Source organism: Phalaenopsis equestris, unplaced genomic scaffold (genome assembly GCF_001263595.1).
Source record: "Phalaenopsis equestris unplaced genomic scaffold, ASM126359v1 Scaffold001079, whole genome shotgun sequence".
Lineage (NCBI taxonomy): Eukaryota > Viridiplantae > Streptophyta > Magnoliopsida > Asparagales > Orchidaceae > Phalaenopsis > Phalaenopsis equestris.
The window spans coordinates 311,684-324,773 of NW_018165518.1; the positions used below are offsets into that span (position 1 = coordinate 311,684).

General features: G+C 38.4%; 1 protein-coding gene across 1 annotated transcript in view; it reads right to left on the reverse strand.

Annotated features, from left to right (window-relative positions):
* The window catches only part of LOC110033001 (prolyl 4-hydroxylase 1), a 38,779-nt gene that overhangs the window by 14,902 nt on the left and 10,787 nt on the right, over nt 1-13,090 (reverse strand). Inside the window, exons 3-4 of the mRNA XM_020736821.1 lie at nt 9,561-9,613; nt 1,876-1,941 (exon numbers count right to left, since the gene is read on the reverse strand). Of these exons, the coding sequence (XP_020592480.1) occupies nt 1,876-1,941; nt 9,561-9,613 (119 nt within the window). The remainder of the gene's footprint in view (nt 1-1,875; nt 1,942-9,560; nt 9,614-13,090) is intronic.

Genomic DNA, 13,090 nt, shown 5'->3' on the forward strand with positions numbered 1-13,090 from the left:
AGAAAAAAAATGGCCTCATTTCATTTTCTCCAGTTCCTTGGAATACCAAAACAACCAATTTTGTTCGACGTTTAGTGCAAAATTAGAATATTTTTTTTTATTCAAAAAATTTTTCAGGTTTTGTAATTTATGATGTTTTTTTATACAAATATAAGATAATTTCATAGGGAATGAATCTGCAATTGGGCTAGCATAGGATAAATTCAGGCCATATGGCCGTCTATTTTAAAAACACGTAAGCTATAACTTCTAACCCACTCAAAATCATTCTCAAGTTCCTTTGATATCTAAAGATTTCAAATCAATGTGTTTCAAAGCAACACCAACAATCATTTCAAATCATATTCGATAATTGCAAAAAAAAAAAAAAAAAGTACTTGAATTAAGCATGATTCATTCGATTTAAACTCATTGTGAACTCTGTTCTACTATACATGTTACCAATGATAATATAACATTATTAAAGAACTAGCTGTGAATCAATTTAAGCTGTTGCAATTAACTAAGAGAAAGCTGAGTGCTAGGCACACCTGATTTTATGATCAAATAAAAAAAACAATAACCCTATAGCAGAGTGGCCATCTTGAACTTTTTGGATGTGAACATCATGGAGAAATATGCCAATTGTTGAGCATGGTCATTAAAAACAAATGCTAAAAATGCTTTTAGTATGTACCAAAAGTCACGTGGTGCAAGAGTCTAAGATCCACAAGGACGAACATTTGTTGTTTTGTAGAAATGTAAACTGTAAAAAGTCTATAATTTAATCTTTCCATGAAAAGGACAACAATTTTAAAACTTTGCACATAAGGTAAGAAAAAAAAAGTCCTATTTTGCGAACAACGGAAACCAACTATGCCATATATGTCAAGGCTTTTGAACTAAAGAATATATGTAGTGCTTCTTGAAATTTAGGTTATGGAACTGTGTGAATTCCCTTTTGGCAGCGTAACTTCATAACAAAATAATAATATGCATACAACAAGGGTAATTATCAAGAATTCCAATTACACAAAATACAAAAGATTAAATACTACTATCAAGAAGCAAAACCATCCAACAGTACAGGAGAACAGCATTTGAGATAAAAAAAGGTCTCGTTTGGACTACTTTGCTTAAATCCTAGTAAAATTGAACAACATATTTTTTTGATTATATCCACATCTAGTGAGTAGAATCTCAAATATCTTATTAACCTAAACATCATCACCCAGACTGTTCCCATAAAGTCATCATTTTGTAGAGCATCGTGATCATTTATTTCTTCACGGATAGGAAGGAGGTGAGGAACATTAAGAATCAGAGAATCAAATTCCATTGAACTTCCACGATAGGCATCCTAGTATACAAATTGTGTATGCTATAGTAGTAATATGAGGGTTGGCTAATAAAGTCAGTAGCAACACCAATGTTTCAAAAACCCTAACAAATTTGCCCAAGTTGCTGGTTCTTGTTTGTAAAGTAGGTTAAACTAGTGTCCTTGTTTGCAATGTTTTACAACTACTATCCTTTTCAATGAAAAAACAAAATTATATGGTTTTATACATATAATCCTATTTTATTGATCTTTTAGGAGAGTAAGCAGACTCTGATGTGAAGCCAATTCAATCATGTAAATTTAGAACCGTGATAGCAATGACCAAGCTCAGAAAAATATAAATATGTAAAAACTTCCTACCAAATCAATGCAAACTGGTCCCCCAAATAAGTGAAACCAAATAAAAGACTAGAAATAGAGATCACATACAGCTGGACAAATGCTACAAAAACAGATCACTTAATATTTCAAAAAATGAGGCAATGCAATACAAAAGCCCTGGCAGCTAAAAGCAGTATCCTTTCAAAGAAGAAAACAACAAAAAATAGTTTTTATACCTCGGTGCTTAAGAAATTATGAAAAAGAATTATCCGAGGCGACCAGCTGATTACTTCCGGCTTGACCTAAACTAGACAATACATTAGAGTGAGAAGAAATTATTAAACTTCAACAAATATAAAATAATATCAACATTGTCACGGTCATAAATTGCCAAAACACAATAGAAAGCATTATTATAGATTATCTCCTCAGATTAAATAACAGTAGAAAATTAATACAATACTTTTCACAGTTTTAATCCAAGAAAAGTGAAACTTTTACGTATATTTTCATCCAACGGATAGAAAAAAAATATAGACCAATAAAAGAGGATTTGATGGCTTCTTAAATAAAATCAGCATATACATAGACTCTCTACATCGATTTCAAAGGTCATCTACTTAGGGAGTTGCAGTCTTGATGTTAGAATGCCCAATCAGTCGTTTTATCAAATGGGATACCCCACTCATATTTTTGGCTCCAGTTCAGTTGAGTCATCCATTGATCTTGGAGAAACCCGTATCATTAAGGGTACACAATACAGGTCCATGAATACGAAGTCATAGAATTAGGGGGCTTTGATTTGTGTAGAAGAAAGAACCCCAAACTCTACTCACAACGGATTAGCAGAAAGCCACCAAAAAAAAAAAAAAAAAAAAACAAACCAAAAAGAAAATGACAGAAAAATAAAGCAGGGTATGAACGCAGTCTCACCTCGTACAGCGATATATTTAGTTTTTGTTTTTTTTTTTAATAAAAGGTCTATCATTTTATATTTTCTGCATGTGTTTCATTATTGGGAGGATGCTGTTAATTTATCCATAATCATATGACATATAACACCCTTGTTAGGGCATCATTATAAAAAATCAATTGATTATCTCTAGTTCTTCACTATTAAAACTCCCTGCATTCATTTTGCCCATTGTTTCTAGGTTTAAAAGAAAAATGGATATCAGTACATTCAAGACATGAAAAAATAGTCGACCATTCCAATGAATATAATCAAACTATATGATACCGGAGTTAAACCCAAACTACAATAGGAAAACAAATATTATTACTGAAAGCAAATAGAAGTTATAATCAGAGACACTTTGAACTAGGAAATAACAAAACTCAGCACGAGCTCAACTAGGGTTGAAATCAAAGGTGGTGATTCTGTAGTTTATGCAGAAATAATAACTAAAACGGGTTGGGTGGTGGACGACAACGAGGCTTTTGAGCCAGTGGAGCCAGCAGAAAGGTTGCGGTAGTAAGAGGGAGGTGGCTGGAAAGGGCAGCACTGAGTTGGAGGTAGCTGGAAGAGGGTGGCGACAAGTTGGAGGTGGCTGGAAGGGGGTGGCACCAAGTAGGAAGGGGGCATCAGCACGTAGGCTGGAGGCAGTTGGAAGGGGCCGACAACAAGTAGGAAGGGGGCATCAGCAAGTAGGCTGGAGGCGGTTGGAAGGGCTGGCAGGGAGGTGGAGGCGGTTGGAAGCTAAGGCCGGTTGCAGGAAAACAATGTTTTCCGGGTGGCGGCAGCAACCACGATGGCGATAACAACAAAGGAGGGGCAGTGGGAAGTAGGGAATGATAGATAAAAACTATATCAGAACAAGTTACAACCGGAGCACCTTCTCGCCTTCAGATATAGCTCTAGAAGTTCCCCAACGGGGTCGCCAGAAAATGTTGGTCCAACTTTTTTTTTTTTCGATTGATTAGATTTAAAAAAATATATGAGCCGACTGTCTTGACAGAAAACTCACAAAAAACTAACCCAAAACTCCTCCGAAAATAGATATATAATAATAGGATAATTATGAGTAGTCCAAGAGAACCGGTCGACTCCTGAACAGGGACCCAACTTGGACCAGTTCGGTCCACGAACACTAGCAGAGTTGCGGCTTTGTTCACGAAACCCCCGCGTCGGAAGCTACAAGATCACTCTCGCATCAGTCTTCTGGGGTCAGGGGAACTTCAATCTCATTCACTGAAGTTTGTGTCCTTGTAGTGTGGAGTCAAATCTACCACGTTAAAGGTGGAGGAAATATCGTAATTTTTTGGTAAATCAATCATGTAGGCATTGTCATTTCAATGCACATCTTGATAGAATAAGTATATCTCCTATTTTGGCACAACTTGAGCTACAACTATATATCGACTAAGATTTTCATAAAAGTGACTCTCGAGCCATTAGATATGTAATTTGTCTCTTTCATTCTCTATACTCGACCAGATGTATCTGATAAACAAGTATGTGAGGAGGAATCAACTTTGAGATTAAATCTATGATAAACTAAACAACTCTCACTAACAAACACTCAAGAGAGGCTTCATCTTCTTCTCTGATAGGACCTGGATCCCCTTAAAGAATTTTCTTCCCCACCCTGCTCCAAAAAAAATATTTCAAAGTTGTAGTTCATCCCTCCTGCCCAATCATCTGTCGAAGGACACACTATTGAGCAAATTTAACACCTAATTAACTCTATATAGTCTTTCAGAAGTGGCATAAAAGAGTCTCATCTTTGACATGCTAGTCCTCCCGCAGCAAGGGCAAACAAAACGCAGGTTAAATATCTAAAAATTTTGAAATCCCCTCATCTGAGATTGCCCCATGCATTGTATCGACTTCTCAAACTCATAACCCTTGTGGACATCTAATGTCAGTCATGTCGATGATCTTCTCAATGTTTGCCAAAAGATAGTCCGAGGCACCACAACCAAATACTATAAAATGAACACCCATTACCTCTAGTTCACTACCTTTAGGAACCGCAATTGTTAACTGATACGATTCGACGTCAAAATCGGCATACATTTCTACAAAAAATAAAGCAAACACATAACTTTTTGTAATAATTCAAATAACTCAACAAAAATAGAGCAAACACATAATTAGACGTCAAAATTGGCATACATTTCTACAAAAATTAGAGCAAACACATAACTTTTTGTAATAATTCAAACAACTCAACAAAAATACAAAGATAAATACCTATAATTCGAAAGATAGGTAGCCTCTCTCTATTCCTACAATTCGAGGTAGGAAATCTCTCCCAAACCCTATACCTAAAGACTTACAACTCAATCTAATGTATAAACCTAACCATAGACATAACAAACATATTTATACCCAACAAAAAATAATAATAATAATAATAAAAGACTAAATTGTCCTTAGGCGTACAAAATATAAATTTTCTCTTAGGCTAGGTGCCCTCGTAACAATACTGCTCACCCCAAAAGACACCTTGTCCTCAAAATGGGAAAAAAATGAGTATTTCTCCTCCTCCACAGTTGTCTCTATTTCTTTATTCCCTGCTTCCTCATTCTGCACTATGATAATTTGTAATTTTCAATCCTTACAATGGTGTCTGGAGTAAACTTCACATCACACCGAAAACATAACCCATTGGCTTGTTTCTCTCGAATCTCTATCTCTGTAAGGCGCTTGACTAACGCTCTCGGTCGTGGTCCATTATTCGTATCCCTTGCAGTCTTCCTATGAACTTCCAATGTCTGAATATTTGGCATTGTCATGGTTGTAGCAGTTTTGTACGACGCTCCGTCTGTGTTGCTCCCGTTGGTTTTCTTCAACTGATTCTGTCTTCCACCATTTAGGCTAGCTTCATCATCTCCCTCAATCCCCGTGGCCTTAGTAGCCGAAGTGTACCTCATATGTCGGGCTTTAAGCCCTTCATAAAATTCCCCTCCAGCTGCTTCAGAAATCCCCCACAGTTGTCTCAACAATAATTCAAATCTCTCCCTATATTTCATGATCGTCTCCTCCTAAGTCAAGGCATAGAATTGCTCATGTAGGTCTTCTTCTCGAATGACTTAGAAACGTTCCAACAAACAATTCTTAAATTCATCCCACGAACGAATCGAATATCTAGCCTCCCTCCACTGAAACCATGCTAAGACTTTTCCGTCCAAACATAATCCTGCCGTCATGAGTTTCTCCTCCCCATCTAACCCATTCACCGCGAAGTATTGCTCTGCAGGATACACACACTCATGTGCGCCTTCCTTTTTGAAGATTGAAATCTTCAACTTTCTAATTCTAACAGCTCCACCACAACTTCCTCTTCCTTCGTTATTTCCCCCCATGTATCGAGGATAAAACTCCTTCCTTCGCTTGTAGTCATATCCTCTCCCTGCTTCTCTCTCTTCTTCTTCGTGCTCCTCCACATATCTTACATAATCTCTTCTCCATGTTCTAGCCCAACCACCTCCGTTAAAAATCTCTAATCCACCCCTAATCAAGGCTCTGAGACAATGTTCATGATGGTGGATGTTTTACTCCTCATGTTCCTCACCTTCGATCTCTTTTCCTTTCGATCTTGCAACGGATTTTCCAATCACCCATTGGTTAGAATTTGCACATTGAGTTGTCGGTGGGTTCTTGAATTGCATCTCAATGAGCCTCTGCAACATCTCTCAAATTTCCCCCTGCTCTCAAATCGATCTTCTAGTCAGTTCTCCATGGAAGAAAGTCTATCATCTATAGTGGCAAACCTTTCTTTCATTCTCGATCTGATTTGGCCGACCTCTTCCTTCAAATTTTTCTCTAAATCATCTATTGTTTATGTTGTCATCGTTTTTAGAATTTTTTTTATCACCAAACTAGCGATTATCGCGTGGTTCGATCACAAAGGGATCCCATCGATGCTTTTCTTCTATTTCTCATGCCGACAATAACTATTTCACACACCTACTGTGATTCCGTCGTGACCTCCCCAAAATCGTGCTCTGATTCCAATTTGATATAATCCGACGTCAAAATAGGCAACTTTTCCACAAAAATTAGAGCAAACACATAGTTTTTTGTAAAAATTCAAACAACTCAACAAGAATACAAACATAAACACCTACAATTCGAGATGTAGACGGTCTCCCCCAATTCCTACAATTCAAGAGGTAGAAAGTCTCTCCCAAACCTAAACCTAAAAACTTACAACTCAATCTCATGCATAAACCTAACCTAAACATAACAAGCATATTTATAGCCAAAAAAAATAATAATAAAATACTAAATTGTCATTAGGCATACAAAAGACAAATTTGTTTCTAGGCTAGGCGCCTTGTAACATTAACTAAACTGAAATTTATCTCCTGTGTTCAACTGAAATTGATGAAGTCTTTTCCTCGTTAGTTGAAGGTTGAGAATCCTATCTGAAATCTTATTATCTTGGATCACAGTTTATTTCTTCAATCGCTCCTTAGTCGGAGAAAGACATCATTCTACTAATTGTGCAATCTGATTCATTATGCCCAAACCTATGTCACTTAACACATTTTTTGACTGAGACATTTAGAAATGTGGATGGTTCCACTAGTTCTCCACTATGAATCAATTTTCCATCAGGCAACGTAAACTTGGATGTTTTCCTTGGTGTACTCTAGTTGTAAGATCCTGGGTTGAACATTGCCTGCAAGATGTGATGGTCTCCCGGTTATGTGGATTCTCCACATTTGGAGAAGGGTCTGAACATCCAATCTTTAGTGAGCTGATAGATACAAACATTGCATCTCACGTTTCATCTTAGACCAAGTAGTGATCTTGTCTTTTCCCCCACGCTGACGTAGGTCCATCAAATTTTACCATCAAAACAATCCACTCTTCTTTAACTTGCTAGCATCTAGTTTCACCATTCTGTTTTGTGAGATGTGAAAAGGTCCACAGAATGGGAGCCACTCGATGAACTCGTCCGAGTCCAAGCAGATGTCAAACCTTCAGGTCTAACCTTCAGAATTCTGGCTTCTTAGATATTTCAGGTCAAACCTTCAGAGTATAGGTTCTTTACTTATGAGACCTCTAACTATCACTTCATCTCTCGACCTTCTCTAATACCGTATCCCAAAGAGTTATGATCTGCCTTCTTTTCCGTTGGAATCATCCCAGCGGAAAGGACTTAGATGTTCCTTCCTCTCCTTTCTTCGGATCTCATTATCACGCTCGTAGGTGACCTCTCCTTGGGTCATTTCCTCAATTTCATCGACCCTCTGTAACACTCAGCGGGGTTGTCACTGTGTCTCTTTCTGGTGAATTGTTGATCAAACTATGACAATTGCTGACTCAGCGGTATGATTCGGTTTTGGGTGCAGGAGGGTGGAAGTTGTTTAGGGTGTAGGTAGGGTGGAAGTTGTTTTGGGTGCAGGTAGGGGTAGTGATGGGGGTCGTGGATGATATGGGAGATGCTAGAAACCCTAGGATGGGACTAGGTTTAAGCTAGCTCTGATACCACATGATACCAGAGTTAGACCCAATAGGGAAAGCAAACATTATTATTGAAAGAAAATAGAGGTTATTATCATAGACACTTGGAACTAGGAAATAATAAATACTCAGCACAAACTCAACTAGGTTTGTGTCGAAAGCGGTGGTGTTGCAGTTTACGAAGAGATAATAACTAAAGCGGGGTTGGGTGGCGAACAACAGCGAGGTCTTTGGGGAGGTGGAGCCAGCAAGAAGACTATGGTAGTAAGTGGGAGGTGGTTGTAAGAGGTGGCAACAAGTTGGAGGTGGTTGTAAGAGGCGGCAACAAATTGGAGGTGGCGAGGTGGTTGTAAGAGGCGGCAACAAATTGGAGGTGGCTAGAAGAGGGCGGCAACGGGTTGAAGGCGGCTGGAAGAGGGCGGCAACGGGTTGGAGGCGGCTGGAAGAGGGCGGCACAGGTTGGTAGGTGGCCGGAGGGGAAGGTGATAGCTGGTTGGAGGTGGCTGGAAGCGGACGACAACAAGTAGGTAGGTGGGTTGAGGGGCCGACAACAAGCTGGAGATGGCTGGAAGAGGGCAACAATAGGTTCGAAGTGGTTGGAAGGGGTGGCAGCAAGTAGGTTGGTGGCGGGAGGGGCCGACAACAAGCTGAAGATGGTTGGAAGGGCTGGCAGAGAGATGGAGGGGTTTAGGAGCAATGGTCGGCTGCAAAAAAAACAACAAAGAAGCTATTTCCGGGTATCGGTGGCAACCACTATGACTGCAACAACGGAGGAGGGGCTGTGGGAAACAGGCAACGATGGATAAATATCACCTTATGATGAGTTACAGTCGGAACACCTTCTCGCCTTCAAATACAACCCTAGAAGAGGAAATCTGAACGTCGATGGTTGCCCTGATAAAAAACTCATGAAAAACTAACCCTAGTCTCCTCCATAAATAAATATATGATAATAGGATAACGAAGAGTGGCTCAAGATGACAGACCAACTCCACAACAGGGACACAACTTGGACCGATTTGGTCAAGGAGCGTTAGCTGGGCCACGACTTTTTTCCTGAAACTCTCATGTCGAGAGCAACTGGACCGCTTGCGCGTCAATATATCTACATCAAGTTACATAAAAAATATAACTTTCAGTGAAAATGAAAATTCAATACTAAAGAACAAAGTGTGATGGCATACCATCTTTATTTCCTTTCGATGCCATATTTAATTTGTTTGATAGTGCTAGCTCTTCATAACCACAACCCACTTTCCAACTCGATTCCATTGTGTCATAACAAATAAAAAAAAATGTAGTAGAAAAGCGAGCCATTGATTGAATACAAGAAGAAGACAGTAAATAAAGTTTGATCATCTTAACTTTATTTGAAAGGAGAAAAAGTTTAATCTGGTAGCACTATTCAGAAAAGTAAAACGTGCCTTCAAAAAATAGGCAGCGGAAATAAAAGACATGAAACGTAATGAACAGCCTGTAGATAAAAAATTTGAAATATACAAATCCAAGTCGAAGTGTAGCTGCTTCTTTGTCATTCTCCCAATGAGAAACACCTGCAAGCAATAATGAAGTAAAAACATTAAATAATCATCATTTGTTAACAAAAATTTCAATCAAATAAATGTCTTGTTTAAGAAATGTCGTCTTAAATTTAATAACATATAAAGCTAAATATTTTATCTTTCATAAAATATGTTAATAATTTAGTTAGTAATCCTGAAATTAAGGTGTTGTCTAGCAACATATGAGATTTAAGGTGTTAGGATTTAGTAAATCCAGTAAATCTAGAGTTACTAAATCTTGAATGGGTTAAATTTGAAAATTTGTCAAAGAATTTACTAAATCTTGTAAATCCAATAGAACTGCTGGCAATTTCTGCAAGGATTGAAGAAGTCGATATGGCTATTGGAGACAGTCGAAAGCCCGCGAAGTTAAATCCCAAGCCCCATGAATTTAATCTACCAATTCTTAGAATTTAAGATTTACGGGATTTACAGCCGAAATCTGAGGAATCCGGATTTACGGCATCCAAGGATTTATTTTATCCAAAATGATTGTCTGGCAGCATTCTGCTTAAATCATGGGTTAAATCCATCGCCAGGGAGCCCCTAAATTTAATATCACTACTTAAAATTCAGAACAACTGTAGCAGAACTAATGCACTGTAGTCAACTCTCTTTTTTTCCCACTAAGCGGGCATGGAGTGGAAGTGATGAAAACAAAGAGCAGCGATTCTGTAGCAAATTATATATGTATTAACAGACGTTAAGCTAAATACATAAGCATTCCCTCATTTCAAGTTCTGATGCGGGCGTTCAAGCCACGTGACAGCGATCAAAAGGATCGCGGGACTGCACGGGATCGCAGCAAACAGTCCGCAAGCCAGGATTAATTCCACATATTTTTATTCTTTTTTTGTTATTACAGATTTCCTATTTTATAATTAACTCATTTCATATTAGAAGACTTAAATGTATTGTATGGCAGCTGATTGTATTTTAGTTTTGTTGACTTTATGAATTTGAGAAACTTTTCTTTGTTTTATATTGTTCGGAGTGTTGTATCATTCATTTTGCAAGTGGTGTATTTGTATCTTGCTCAGGAACCAGGCGTGGGTTTCCGTCACCGTTTCATCGTTCGGTCATTTTTTTCAGTCCGGTCAGCAGCCAAACTCCTCCAACATGCTGTCCATCAACAGGTTTTATCTCCTCTCCCCATCTAAATGCCATCGACGACCCCTATTCTTCTTCTTGTACCATTCCAAAAGTGTCTCCCCACAAATCTACTTCGTAAACACCTTCTAAGATCCCTAGAACGGTATTAACTGATATCAAGGCCCAACAAACACAAAATTTTTAGGAATTTATCTTTTCTGCCCCAAATCCAAAATATAAAAAAAAAAAAATCTCCATCATTCTCACCGCAATTTGTAACCCTAACCCTAAATTTTCAAAATCTAACATTTCTACCTTCACCAAAAATCTGCCCCAACACCTACTACCATAATCCTAAACTTCAACAAACTTTTTATCTAATAACCATACACCTATCGAAAACTTGATCGAGAGAAAAAAAACAATCTCACTTATGAAAAATCTACAAAGATGTGTCCAGAAGCTTACAATGGAGGATATGCAATGAATAATCCTTTAATTGAAACAAATGTTTGTCATCTTTGAGAGAAGACAGCCCAGAGAAGTCACCCATAACCATAATGTTGACTCGCCAGATCTAGCTGAGGAAGTAAATCCCTTTGACCAGATAGTTTCCAATGAGGAAGAACCAATACCTTGACGATTTGATATGGAATAAGGGAGAAGCCAAGATCTTAGAGTAAAGGTAGATTAACCAAATTTTGGCAATCACATGAATCTGAACTAATTTATTGAGTATCTGAGTACAAAAACATTCCCTGGAACGAGAGTTAAATTAGCAACCATCAAGCCCAGAAAGAACTCTTCATTAGGACGGGAGAACCTGAAGCGACTTCCCTAGTGTAAAGAGAAAAATAAGATCACCGCCTGGTCTAAGATGAAAAATAATACGCAACGCAAATACCTTCCCCTGCATTACCGACAATATATGTTCATAAAACTTCACCACCGAGTCAGAGAGTCTGGAGTGGAGTACACAATTGAATTTGATTAGCTTATATTGAAATATGAGTTGGTGGAACTAGACAAGCATATAGTAGCAAGGTATCTTAGAGGATTGAGGTAGTCTTAGTAATTTGATGCAGTTGCATCCGTATTGGTCCCCACTCGATGTACATACCCTAGCTTTGAATGTGGAACAATAATGTCATAGGTGACCACCATACCTTACATGTAAACTTCAACCCCAAGATCAAGCAAAAAAAGTAAACCCAATAAAGCATCCAAGTCAACCCTGCGCTAGTGTAGAAATTGGTCTAGAGTGAGAAAATGAAAATCCCACCAACACTCTCAAATCTGTCCCAGCCAAGAAGTGTTTCAATTGCCACGAGTTTAAGCACATTACATCAAATTGCCCATACAATAAAATGATATCTTTCACTGAACAAGAAGCAGTTGAAGAAATGTTCAGTGATATAGGAGAGGATGAAGATGTCGAAGAGGAGTAATAGCTGACAATCGACAAGAGGAGACGCTAGTGATTCAAGCTGAGCCCATTCCAACAAGACTAGCATTGGTTATCCTATAAGGTAATGAGCATGAGGAGCCGATATCCGAAAAAATAAAAAACAGCCCTTGTTGTACAACTTGTAAGATATCTTGATTAATAGTTTACATCCTAGATGGCTACCACTGAAATAACTAGAATTAGATCCCCTATGGAAAGAAGGTGCCAATCCCTCATAGGAGAGCCGATCGGCCCTCCCAGGTCTGAATCGGTTGGGTCCAAACGAAGGACATCACGGGAGAAGCCCTTTCATTCCAGAAGGAAGGACATCATAGGAGAAGGCCGTGGCTCCCTCTAAACCGCGCCCCAAACATCATAGGTGCACCTGCGGCATTATTTGCACGTCTGTGGTGTTATTCGCGCAACTGCAACAATTAGTTCCTATTGAACTCAAGACACTTAAAGGTTGACTCAACCTAAACATTCCTACCCGCTAGTCATTCAAAAGGTCAGATCATAAGTCTACTCAAGAGAGAAAGTATGCAAGATTATGCTCAACTATGAAAGTCTATAATATAAGAGGTGGTGCTGATGACAACCTTTCTCAATGCAAACCGGATGGCAACATCAGTGTGATGGTAACTGAATGTGGGCTTGAAGTGGTGTTTAAATTGCCTCTGATGTAGGATGGGTTTTCCAAGTTCAATTCATTAACATAACCTTCTACAAATGCAAGGAAAAGATGTATACATCAACCCCTCCCCAGATCTTACATTGGCAGGAGCTCTGTGCCCCAAGTATTTGCATTTTACAATCTACTGGTAACTACTAGATTGCATCAATTCACATGAGAAACTATACATGTCCTTTTTTAATATGAAATTTAGATTATTATTAGAAACATTTGACGCTATTTATTAATTTTTATA